Source organism: Crocodylus siamensis, chromosome 5, assembly GCF_052110815.1.
Source record: "Crocodylus siamensis isolate JL-2025a chromosome 5, ASM5211081v1, whole genome shotgun sequence".
Taxonomy (NCBI): Eukaryota; Metazoa; Chordata; order Crocodylia; family Crocodylidae; genus Crocodylus; species Crocodylus siamensis.
Window position 1 is genome coordinate 137997747 of NC_143399.1, and position 13262 is coordinate 138011008.

The 13262-nt window shown below is 38.2% G+C and overlaps 1 protein-coding gene across 1 annotated transcript in view; it reads right to left on the reverse strand.

The window, feature by feature from the left end:
• STT3B (STT3 oligosaccharyltransferase complex catalytic subunit B) overlaps nt 1–13262 on the reverse strand; it is a 102307-nt gene that overhangs the window by 30775 nt on the left and 58270 nt on the right. Inside the window, exons 4-5 of the mRNA XM_090046461.1 lie at nt 10747–10812; nt 6939–7038 (exon numbers count right to left, since the gene is read on the reverse strand). Of these exons, the coding sequence (XP_089902587.1) occupies nt 6939–7038; nt 10747–10812 (166 nt within the window). The remainder of the gene's footprint in view (nt 1–6938; nt 7039–10746; nt 10813–13262) is intronic.

Below are 13262 nucleotides of genomic sequence, written 5' to 3' on the forward strand. Positions count from 1 at the left end.
AAACACTCTGTTTTTTGTTTTGCTTATTCCCCCGGGTTTTTTGAACTTTTGTTGGTTTTAACGTTTGCAAGCAGCCTGTTTCTGCTAGGGTTACTTGAATGTTAGGTTAGGCCACTGAATGGCTCTCACTTCTGCCATCTAGCCAAGATTAGCATTAATCACACTTAACCTTTGTTATATTGGGATAGCAAAACAGTATTGAAGGCATAAATGTATACTAACTGGCAACTCTCCTGACCTCCTTTTTGCCTTGAGTATAGTATCTTTACCTCCCAATTTATCTGAATGTATTCAAGGCTGCTCTCCTGAACTTCATTTATCTCTTACTCTGCTGCTCTCCCTCCTTCCCTTCCTGCCTTCAACTTCTATATTCTCAATACATTCTTCTTCCTAAAATTACTTTTTTTTTTTATTTCTATAGCTCTCAGGGGCTACAGTCAAGGATTATGACCCCCCACTGTACTACATGCTGTTCAGAAAAAGTAGTAAAAATAAATCTGTGACAACAGTCAAGATCACTTGCCACCTTTTTTGTTATTGGTTGATCCCTTTTAGCAACTGCTTGGTCTGCCTGCCATCTCATCACATGTTACCAAGCGTGCGCATATTTTGCTCTCTAAAACTTAAAAAAAAGGAATTCACTGCAATGTTATAAATAATTCATCAGACCATGAGACTGTTACAAGACTGCCATCCTGTGGCACTAGACAATGACATTCATCACTTTATAATAAATTACTCTAACTACAAACATTTAAGCCTACTCCAATAATTCTTTCTAACTTCTAGATAATGGTAATTTTCCCCATTTACTCATCTTCCCTGACTCGCTGCAACGTTTTGAAAATATAAAACACTATCCCTCAGATTCCCCTTTCCTAAAAGGACCAGAGAACATTTAGCAGAAATAAAGAAAAGCTAGTACACTGATTGCTTTATTTCAGACCCTGTACTTAATTTAAATCCAACCCACATTCTACCCTGGAGGTTCCACAATGAAAACAGCACAGCCCTTCTACTTGTCACCTGCACAAAGCACTATCTTCTCTCGGGGTTAAATTCTATGATTGTTTCATGACTACTTGCTCCTTTTGACCTAAATGAAAGATGAATTTATAAAACTGATACTACTATTATATGTGAATACTGAAGCTGTGTGTAAGAGAACTGTTCCAGTACTCCCAATCTCTTCCCTGCTGGTGTGCATGTTCTCACAGAATATGCACACCAAGTAGTTCATTCTGATTCATGTATTCTAGTCTCATGATTTTGAAAGCTTTAATTAGGTCACCAGAAAAAAAAATACTTGGAAAGAAAATTTCATAAAACTGAGAGGTAACATAATTTGGTTGCTATGCACTTTATGAAACTGTAAGAGAATAAACTCCTAGAAATATGTTGGTGACCACACCAATACTAGAAAAAGTTCTACAATAAAATTTATCTAGTTTCAATAATCCATGCCTGATTTCAAGAGTACTTTAGCTCAACAAACAGAACTCCTCAGTCCCAAAGAATGTACTGCTACCACAACAAGTAAAACTGAGACTGGTTTACCAACTGAATAGGCATTTCCTTGTCTTCCATACTAATATGTTGCAATTTGAACACACACACACACACACACAAAAAAAAAAAAAAGATCTTGCAGGTTTAAACTTATTGAGATTATCCAGGGGAAATTAGAATTTAAGTGAGCTCAACTTTAACAACTCAATTAAATGCATGTTTGCTAAATACATTTTAACGTTCTGCATGTTTAAACTTTCAAGGCTGCATGATTCAGATCTCAAATGGGGGGGGGGGACTACAAATTCTCTAAAGGTCACAATTATACCATAAGAATGCATTTATTCCATTACAAATGTTTTACAGTGCAGTAAGAATCTTTTATGCAACAGTTTAAAAAACAAAACATTTAACATTTCTATATTGATTTAGAAATGTATCCAATATTCAGATTTTTGCACTCCATTACACTTGTAAACAATTTACTTATTCTTTCTAAATCACTTAAGGGAAACCTGAATGCAAAAATAAAAAGATTTACATCCAGATTTACTTAAGTTATCAGTGGATTAACCTCATGTGTGTGGTGTGGTTTTTTTGTTGTTGTTGTTTTTTTTTTTTTTTTGAAGTACAGGCAGCATATTGGTCAAGTACTGATGCCAAGTAGGTAACAAGATTCTTAGTTCACATTGCCTGAGTCAGTCTTCAATTCTATCAGAATTCATGTTTTTAGGAAAGTTGAAACAATGATTAATATTGTTCTGTTCATCTTAAGACCCATTAAAACGCAGTTAAGTGATTTTACATAAACCAAGGAAAAATTTTAATTTCCTTTCTACCACCTCACTTTTTCTCAATTCTAGCAAGTAGACTTTTTAGACTGCATGAAAACTTCATGCTTTGATAACACTAATAACAATTTGTAAAAAGATAGCTAGCAAATATGAACAGCTTTAGCAGAATAAACTTTTGTTCTAAACAAATATCAAACTATCTTGCTTAACGTGGACAAGACTGGAGACAGGAGTGAGTAAAATGTGCAATGTATTTCAATAAATAAAATTCACAGAAGTGTCTTACTCTGCTAGTTTCTCTTCTATCTTTGGTGATCTGAGCCTGTATTTGACTTTTTCATAATTTTAATCCTGATCTGTTATTTAAATAGCTCCTCTTTTTTTCTTTTCTGAGAACAAGCTATTTAAAAATAAATGTCTGATAACTTAATCTACACTAACACATTCTGATAAATTCAAGCAGCATTTGCTGCTGAAGTAGACCTACTGTACTGGTGGAAATCACTGGAGCAGCAAGATTTACTGAATCCTAAACCAGTATTTGATACCAATAGTTCTGCGTCTACTGATGAGACTATTTTCATTTTATTCAATTAGTTAAACGGTTAGTTCATTCAAAATTTGAGAAGTTGACTTTAGAAATAGGAAAACAAGTGTTCTTGCTTCAATCTATAAATAAAACGAAATGCAAGAAGATGAAATCTACTAGGTCTAAAATGGCAAAGGACATTCTGTATTAAACAGTTCAATTTTCTAGCCACAGTTTTACCTTTAAAACTGATTTAACGTTTTTTGATAAACTTAGTTTTTCCCCCTTAAATATGTATTTAGCACAAAATTCTAACTCATGCTTCTATAATCCTGTTTCTGTGTACTTTAGCTGAATTTCAATCCAGATGTAGCTTGACACAGAAATCACAAATAAGGAATGAATCGTCTAGCAAGGAAATCCAACACTTACCATTCTATGATTAAAAATGTAGCGTGGCCAATTGAGGCCCCCACAGTGAGGGAGGGAATGGGGCAGGCACTGCCTAGCTGGAGCAGGGTAGGATGGAGCCATGGGCAGCTCATCGGGGGGGGGGGCGGTGCGTCTCACCACCACATGCAACCTCAGGGGAAGCATAGGGGGCACATGCCCTATGGATCTGTACATGGGGCGAAGGCAGGCTGCGCCTCCTGGGTAGGGGTGAGGTGGCAGCAGCAGTGCTGGGAGGGGTGGCTACGGGGAATTTTGGGGTAGCTGTACCATCCCTCCCAGTGCTGCCACAGTCTGCCCCGAGTGTGGCCCTTGCCCAGCCCCCGCCCCCCCAGAAAGAGGCTGGTACAGTCCCTGGTCCCAAGCCCACAGCCTGCCCTAGTTCCATATACACATCCGAGGGGCACATGCCCCTCCCCCAGGGGATGCAGACTGCAGTGGAGAGGGGGGCCCCTCCCTCTCCCTAGATGAGCTGCCCATGGCACCTGCCCCTGTCCCATCCTCGCTCCCTCCCTCACTGTGGGGGACCTTATCTGTGCTCCCCCCTCCCCCACATCCTGTTCCATCCTATGGACTTACTGGCTGAATGCTGCTCTCCACACTGCTGGGCTGCAAGCCTGGTTTATGCATGCAGCATTTACCGGTGACACTGGCTCCACCAGCCAAAAAAAAGACTATTGCCAATAATGTCAATTTTTTTCTTTGATCAGTGTCTATATGATATGGACTGATATCAGTATATAGTCAGAACACTATATTCTGGCAATATCTTCCTAGCTGGCAAAAAAGCTGATCAAGTAAGTGGATAATAAGAAAAATTACATTATAAGAAAATTACTAAAAAGTAGAAACAGAAAATAAAATTAGAACAGATGATCTATAGTAATCCAAACTGATATCTCCAAAAATACAAGTGTGTGTGTGTATAATATATATAAGAATGTTAGTTGGTTTGTTTTATTTATTTTATTTATTTTTAAAAAATTCTTGAGTGAAAAGGTATTTATTTAACTAGAGATGCATTGGTTCAATATTGGATTGGTATAATATATAGAAAATTGGCTGTATTGGAAGTCTGCCTGATGGGGCTGACAATTTGGCCAATAAATGCGGCTGTGCGCACAGCCGTAGCACGGCACTTGAGTGGTAAGGAGCAGCCTCCAGCTGGCAAGTATGTGGGGGGGAAGGGGGCAGATCAACCCCACCCCCACAGTGAGGGAGGAGACAGGGGCAGGTGCTTCCCAGCCAGGCCAGGGTGTAAGACAGACCCATGGCCATTTGGGTGGGGGGGAGGACAATGTGTGCCCCTGGATCTGCATGGGGCAGCCTGGAGCTAGGGCTGCACTGGGCTCTTCTCAACGGGGGCTATGGAGGGGGCTGCAGCCACTGCAAATTTCACCATGGCTCCCTTCTAGTGCTGCTGCATACCTGGCACAGCCCCAACATGGCTGCTGTCTCCCCCCATGTACCATGAGGAGCTGGGGTTGCACCAAGCACATGGGAGTGCTGGGACAGAGCTACAGCTGGACCGTCTACCCCGTCCCCTCACTGTGTGTGTGTGTGTGTGTGTGTGTGTGTGTGTTTGGGGGGGTGGGGGGATATGTTGATCTGCTTCCCCACACCCCTCCCCTTCCACCACAGCAGAGTTACAGCATGGAGAGAATCCTCCAGCTAGTATCAGAAATCTGACTGGTATTGGCTGACATGCCTCCTTAAAAATCTGATACTGGTATCAGCCTCAAATCTCTATTGGTGTACTCCTAGGACTTAACACTTTTATTATGGCAGTAGACAATATAGCAGGAAGTGTCCAAAGGACACTTGCCCCAAACAGTTTAAAACAAAAAACTTAACCTTCTGGATAACACCAGCCCCCAGACTCCTGGTACACAGTTCTTGTTTATTCCTCTGTGACAAGCCATGACAGTATTTTCATCAGGACCAACTTATGCAATATGATAATGCTGTCAATGATTTACATAAAGACATAGTTTGAATGCCAAGCAAATCAATTAAAGTTAATCCCCTCAGAATGCTATTTATGTATGCTTAAAAGCATACTCACCAACAGTTTGAACGATTATTTTGGACTTGATCAATTCTAAAGCTATTATTTTTACATCTCAACATACTAGAAAGTTAAAAGCATCTATTTTGGGAAAATATACTAAATCCATGAAAGGTTTAAATAATTAGCTTTCTTCATATTTTTGGGAAAAAATCTCCATACTCTACTCTATTTACCCAAATCCAAGACTACTTCAAATTTTAAGATGATCCCCTTGTGTTGTACACATGGAAAATTTATACATTTAGTTTATAATTTTCATATATAAAATCTTGTGTGTGTTGGGGGGGGCAGGGGTGTCCTAAACTCATTACTCATAGATTGTAGAGTTGGAAGGGACCACAAAGGATCATAGTGTCTTCCCTGGCAGGGAAGAGGACTGAAGTCATTACTTCTACAGTGGCAGGTAGCAAAGGGCCAGACCTCTACCACCTGCTGCCCCTTCCACACCTATCAAATCTCTTCCTTTGGGGTACTCAGCAGCAGTAAGGCACTGACCTGACCTCAGCCCAGCCTGGCAAGGAAGAAATAGAAACAGCAACCAGTGGACTTGGTTAGGGCTGGAAGGACCAGAGCTGGAGCAGTGAGTAAGAAGGTAAGGGGCAGCTGGTGGAAGGATGCAGGCACAGGCACTGGGGGGGGGTGGAGGGAGGTGCTGCATAGTTCTTTTCTGTCTCTGTGGTCTCTCCCACACTCCACCTAGCTACACATTTCCTACTGATTGGGAGGGACAAATGAATGGACTTCATCTTGGATTTCAGTAAATATGGTAATTCATGATCTTGCAAGGTCACTTTCAGCCCCTTACAACCTATGCAACTTCACCTAAAAAGTTTCTCTTTTTGGTTTGAAAACTGCTAGGAAACATACCACCCCTCTCTGTGGAACTGGTTGAGCTTTGGATTCAGGTTTTGTTTCATAGAAGTGGATAACCACAGGATAAACAGGAAGCTATTCCTGAGTGTCACAGAAGATACACAAGTATCCAGCTTGACTTCAGGTTGCCAAATAAAAAAAGAAAAAATAGCTGAGTATCTACTTTTCAGAACAACTCCAAATTGAGCATCTAAAAATCACTACTCATTTAGAATACATGTGCACGTTTGTATGCAGTTTTTTTTTTAAGTGAGCTGTTTCAAGTGCCTTATGCTAGAAGGATACCGAACAACAGTTCCTTAAAGGCTTGGCAAAACAACATTTTATATAACTCTTATGTGGAATATGGAATGCTCTTCTGACACAGAATATTTTATAGTTTTGTGGAAATTGGATGAACAGCTTCTAAAATGCTGCAAGAGTATATTGGCAAAATATGAAGCCTGTGTATTAAATTTATTGAATGATTAAAGGACTTTAAAAATGTAATTACAAATCAGTGATTTCTCCTTTTTCACTAGTGCAAAACGGAAAGTATAATGTAACTTAAAATGACTTCACATGAGACAGTTTTCCTTATTTACTGCAAAATTCATAGGTAGGAAGATTATTTCACATTCTTTAGTTAATGCTTGCCAAACTGTATGGATTATTCAATGAAAATGAAATCAGATGTTTTAAAAGTGGTTTATAATACAGTCAGAACACTCACCTATGTAGACCCTCCTGCTGTATCTCTGCATCAACAACAGAACAAACACATGTAGAGGAATAAGATTGATGATGAAAACATAACCACCCCATGCAGAGACCTATTGGAAATGAAATTGTAAGTTAGATAATTCAAATATGACTTAAAATATCAGATGGCCTGTCACAGAAATCCTAGTGTAGACCAGGCTTTATAAGCAAGACATGAAAATGGGTCTCTTCAAAATGCGTTAGTTTAGTGCAGAAAAGGCGGCCTATATTTACAAATATATCAAACTGTCAAGCTGAAGCTAAGCTTCCCTCGCCCCCACCTAAGAATGTGTTAAATGCAATGTGCCTTATCTATATCGGATCATACCAGGCAATACATTTTTAGACCTAGTTTTGAAAAAAGCTCGGATTCATGAATTTATTGTTAGAACTCCATGGTCAAAGCAAGAAAGTGAAATTATTTAGGCCAAACTTGTAAACAATTTAGTATAATCATAATGTGCAGTAACTTTTTTTATTTATTTTTCTGGCACAGCTACAAAGTCTGTATTGTCCAGATGATATGATTAAATACATTAAAATAATCTACAGTCAACAGGAAAGAATTTTGAAAGTCTGGTATACATAAAAATACGTTTTACTGATGTACTGTTTGTTTACATGGAAGCATCACTATATTCACTAACAATTTCATTTGCTTTAAAACAAAGTGGAAGGGGATAAAAAGAAAATGCATGCATGTTTGAAGACTATAATAAGTAACTGCAGAGTGAAGACTTGTATTGCCATGAGCACATGCAATTTCATAATCAGTCTGTGCCTCTGTTGCCTGAAGGCACATGATTAAGTCCAAATCTCTTTATTTAGAGTCTAAATGCACCTCTTTTTGCCTGATCCTCTCTCAACTAATGAAAGCTGAACTTTCTAGAAGTCTATCTAAGCTGCAGATGGGCAGGGGAACATGCTGTTAGGCCAAATTAAATCTTGTTCAGTGCAAGACTATAAATACAAATCACCAGTGAAAGGCATATTGAACAGCAATGGTGAAAGTCAAACAAATGCTAACCGCATAATAGAGCATGAGTACAAAAATAAGCAAAAGTCACGCAATTTGAAGAAAACTCTGCAGATCAAATTACTGCATCAGTGAGCTCTACATCCTATTGAACTTAATTAGAAGTGTTTATGCATGTCCATACAGTTACTTTGCATCTATCAGCAGAACTTTTAAAGTCAATCTTGAAACAATTCTTTTTTCAAGCAAGCTACTATTTCCTTGGCTTTCTCAAGGCAGAATGAAGCTTAAAACCCCCAAAAACCACTCTATTATAAAGTTCTCAACTGATACTGCAAAAAACACTGATATTCTACTAAAAATATATATTATGAGGGATACGTTTATGTCAGGCTCTAAATATCTGGGATTAAAATGTCCATGGCAAGTGAGGATCTCATTTCCAAGAGGAACGGGTGTATGGAAATAAATCACCAAAGGAATAATGCAAGGAAGCTACCTATAGATGGAACAACTTTATCTTCACTATTAATCCAATATCAAATTTTAACCCTTACCCTAACTGAAAATGCCCTTAAAATCAAGGAAAAAAAGCAGCAATAAAAGTTAAATTAGTTTTAGAGCAGTCTTTCTAATATTACACATACAAGTCCTACATTTTGGGGAGGATCCATGAGGAAAATCCACTACCTCTACTTTTGCCTTCCTTTCAACATTGTACAATCTTGTGGAGGTGGTGAAATTAGACTAATTAAGAAGTTACTCAGTGGGACACTGCAGACAGTTATTTTCAACAGTAAAAGTGCAACAGTTATATTTACCTGCTCATGAAGCTCACTCATTTTAAAGGGTCTGATTAGACTATGTGGATGGTAACAAAAAAGGTTATGAAACCCAACCCTTGTTTTTTTCCCCCAGATTTCATATATAGCATACTTTGAAACTATAGCAGGTTTACAAACACCTTGTATAACATAAACCTGCTTTAGGAGGGCAAGATTTCATAGAACAAAGATGTGTATTCAATTAATGGATTTACCAGAACAATAATATCATATACTGTTAACATATGCTTTTAGACCAGTGGTAGCCAACCTCTTTGCCCCAGTGGGCTGGATGAGCAGTGCCGAGTCTGCCCGCAGGCTGGATCCAGCTCGTGGTTCCAAACCAGTGTGTGGGGCAGGTCTCATCTGGCCATGTGAAAGGGAGCAGGGGGCAGTCCAGCCACAACACAGCCCTGCAGGGGGATAGGGGCCATGGATCAGCCCCAGCCTGCTGGGTGGAGGGAGGGAGTGTGGCTTGGCCCTGATCTGCCATGTAGGGCTTGGGCTTGGGGATTTTGGTAGCAAGGGAGGGTGTCTTAGTCAAACACATCTGGCCCATGGACCAGAAGTTGAGCACATCCCCATTTTAGACCATTTAAACAGCATCCAACACTTCAAAATTTATATATAACCCCCAATCTGCCCTATAACTTGTGTATTCTTTAGCTTAAAAATATACAGTTCTCTGATCAGGGACTTTTTTGTAAGCTCGCCCACAGGACACCATGGTTGAGTTGCTTAAATCAGATTTTTAAACCAAGTCTTCTACATTCCAGGTGAATTTCCTGAACACACGACTACAAGCTATTCTATGGTGGGAGGTGGGGATGTGCTCTCCTTCTGCTTTTTTGCTACAAATTTTAGAAGGGCCCTTGTTTCATTCTGATGTGGAATGGAGACATTTTTCAACTCTTAAAGTACCATGGGACAATCTCTCCTTCAGTTTTACTTTGGATCCCCCATCCCCATCAGTTAATAATTGTTGCAGAAACTCTTGTTTTTTCAAAGAAAGACCAGAAGAGACCTTTATGATCAAGCAGTCTGACCTCCTGTATGACATAAGTAACTGAATTCCATACAAAAATTCTGACATTAAACCTAACAACCTTCAGTTGAAGTAGAGCAAGTCTTTCAGACAGACATCCAATTTTGATTTAAAGATCTTAAGTAATAGAAGAGCTATACTCCATTTGTTAAACTGTACTAACAGTTGATTATTCTCCCTTAGAAATGTGGATTTGATTCTCAACCTTAATTTTTCCAACTTGAATATCTATCTGTTGAACTTTATTGTGCCTCTATTACACTGATGAGCCCCTTGGCAGCTACTTTCAGGCTAACTGCTCGGGGGGGGGTGGATGATGATTAAAAGTCACTTCTTCACCTTTTCTTCAATAAACGATAAGGATTTCTCTGTACCTTCCCAGATGCTATTTGTGTATGATCCACCAATTCACTCACTGAAGTCATTCCTACTGCCAGACTATCTTCCCACCCAACATATTCTCCCCAACTACAAAAATCAAAAATTGCAAAATTCATGGTGAACTCAAACGAAAAATCTGTTTACCTAGACTCTCATATCTGCTCTCTTGTGTGACATTTTCATATTATCAGAAACAGATTTCAATTTCATCCACACACAAGATCAAAATCCTGCCTCTCTGCAACTGGACTGAGCAGCAACTCCAATCAAAACTACTCTCTTGATATCAAGTCTGAGAATTTATTTAATTTATTTTAGACTGTTTTTCTACGGGAATATCACTAGGGAAGTGTACTTTTTATAACTATACCCTTCAAAAGTACTGTCAGTTCTCAGAAGTTGCTTGTGTACTCATTAATACATTAGTACTAAACAATTCTGATATAACCTGAAGGCTTCCAATGAGAATTTAATCTCCACAGTTCTTAGCTCTGTAGACAAAAAGACCTATCTTGCCAAATAAATTTAGCTCATGTACACATAAAGGGCTTACCATATAAAAGTAGGATAAACAGCAGCAGATTGTCCAAAAGACCGACCCAGTTTTCACAGACTTCACCTTTAAAAAAGAGCAGGCATTGATCAGTTATAGAAATATTATTTTCAACAATTAAGTTAGCACTGTAATTTTTTTTTCAGAAAAGCTAAAAAGATCAGCCTTATAGAAACCATGGGTAATACAACTATTTAAAAAAAAAATCAGTTCATACTGGATTTGCCTACAGCTCAAAACTCAATGATGTATAGAGAGACGGAATCTCTGAAATAAAATAAGGATGCAATTCCTGTGCAAATGATGCAAGCAACTGAAGTAGTCTATACTCAACTTCTCATTCCATCTGGTGCTAGGATAGTAAAGTACTTCAACTTCAGAGGCAGAACAGTACTTAATATTAACATAACATACGACTATATTAGGTACGTCAATCTTTGAGGCAGAATAGTGCTTTCAGTACTTTACTATGAGTACTTTACAGCACCTTTTGGGTAGGGTGTAGGCGACTTGATTGCTGTAAATGTAGATTTACAGGTCCTCCTCCAACTACTACCCATTAACTTCCTACCTGCATACCTTTTTCCCAGCCTTTGTAACCAGTTTTGGACAATGTGCTATTTTAACCTGAAAACCAATGGCTATTTTCTGCATTTAATAAAATCAAATTTTCATCCACATATAGCTTGATACAAGATGAGGAATAAAATAAATGAATCATTTAGTAAAAACTAAAACACACCATTCACTATTTCAAAGATAATAAAAATGTAAAAAATAAGGATATGAATAAGTTGATGTTAAGTTATATATTCTTAAGTTTGTTTAGATAAAATATGACCTTCAAATTGGTAAATATTTCACAAATTTAGAATATTTTTAATGACAAAAGACCATATTCAAATCAAATCCTTTCTAGGTAAATGACAAAAACTACAAATGCAAAACATACAGTGGACTCTTCAAAGAACAGCTGAAATACTACCTTTTAACATTTTTGTAGCCATCTGTAACACCTCTTGGTAAATTCTTTTAGGTTTTGAGGAAGAATAAGGGTCCTGTGGTTTTATTTATTTATTTATTTTTTATAATAAATTAGACCAATGGGGGCCAACCATTTCTGGCACCAGGCTGGAATGGCCAAGCTCAGGTCCAAGGTGGGCCAGTACCAAGGATCAGCCACTGCAGCAACTTCTCTTTGCTGTTGCAGGGCATGGGAAAGCCCTCTGCCCAGCTGCAAAGGCACGATGCAAGCAAAGCCCCAGCTACCGAATGTTGCTGAGGCGCTAGTTCTGCACGCCTGATCCAATGGCTTCACAGGCAATCTGGTTTGTGGGCCATACGTTGCTGACTCCTGCATTAGCCCTGAATTATGAACTAGCACTATTTCAATCGAGTCAATACTTTCACTTTAAAAATGAAATCCTTATTTAGCCTGATAATTATATTTTGCCCTGATATTAAGTTTAAGATTTTCAACATCCTGTACATTTCTGTACTAATGAGTCAGTATGTTGTTTTGGAGAATGTTAGAGATTTTGGCAGCAAATAAACAAATGGTGATTGTACTCAAAGGTGCAAGACCTAGTTTTATCTTCTAATACAGTATTGGAGAAGGAAAAGCATCTTTCTAATTCCCTCTTCTTTCTAAGATGGGTAAAATTGATTTTAAATTTGTCAAGAGACAAATTTCAATTCCTTGGTTCCCTACCCCAGCAATGGCTGGGAATAAACAATTCTCAAGTGCAACCTATCATAGTCTACTACAGCCCTGGGTAACAAAAAGATATTGGTGCACTGTTTCTACTACAATGGAACTGAGTAGCTATTCTGAAATAAAGCCACTTCATCCCCAATACTGTTCACACTTATGCAGCAGCATACTTTTTCTGCTATAAGTATGCTAGAAAATTTTCTTACACAGACAAATTCATAAAAATCAAAATTTAAACAGTAATTAGAGTTCAAAAGTTGACACTTCTTACAGTTTAATGGGATCAATTTACACCTCAGAGCACTATTGTTTCTGGTTGTCTGCATATGCAGGTAGTGATCATTACAATTTATTCCAGTTCCAATTCTGAAGACTGGTGAGAGCTAGAGGCTTTTAAAAAAAAAATGAAATCCTTATAGGAATCCTAAATCTGTTACATGTTTGTGTAATTTGCAATCCACACAGATCTTAGTTAAATATAAATTACTATAGAATAGATTACTCTGCTCATAGCTTAACTACTTCTAAGTAACAACATAAGTCAATTTTGTTTAACCATGACAAAAGGGAAAATTTACCAGTGCAAATTTATTTTGGATTAGCAGACACTGACTCATAACAAAGACTGTCTCTGCTTTAGTTCCTGTATCTCCAGTTCAGTCACAGTTGGCCAAAAATCAGGAAAAACTGATAATCTACGTTACCCTCTTCCCATCTCATTGCAACACAAGTTTCAAATGTCCTATACCTAAAAAACCTTGTAAAACTATATTAAATATCTATTTAAGGAGATGTATAAAAA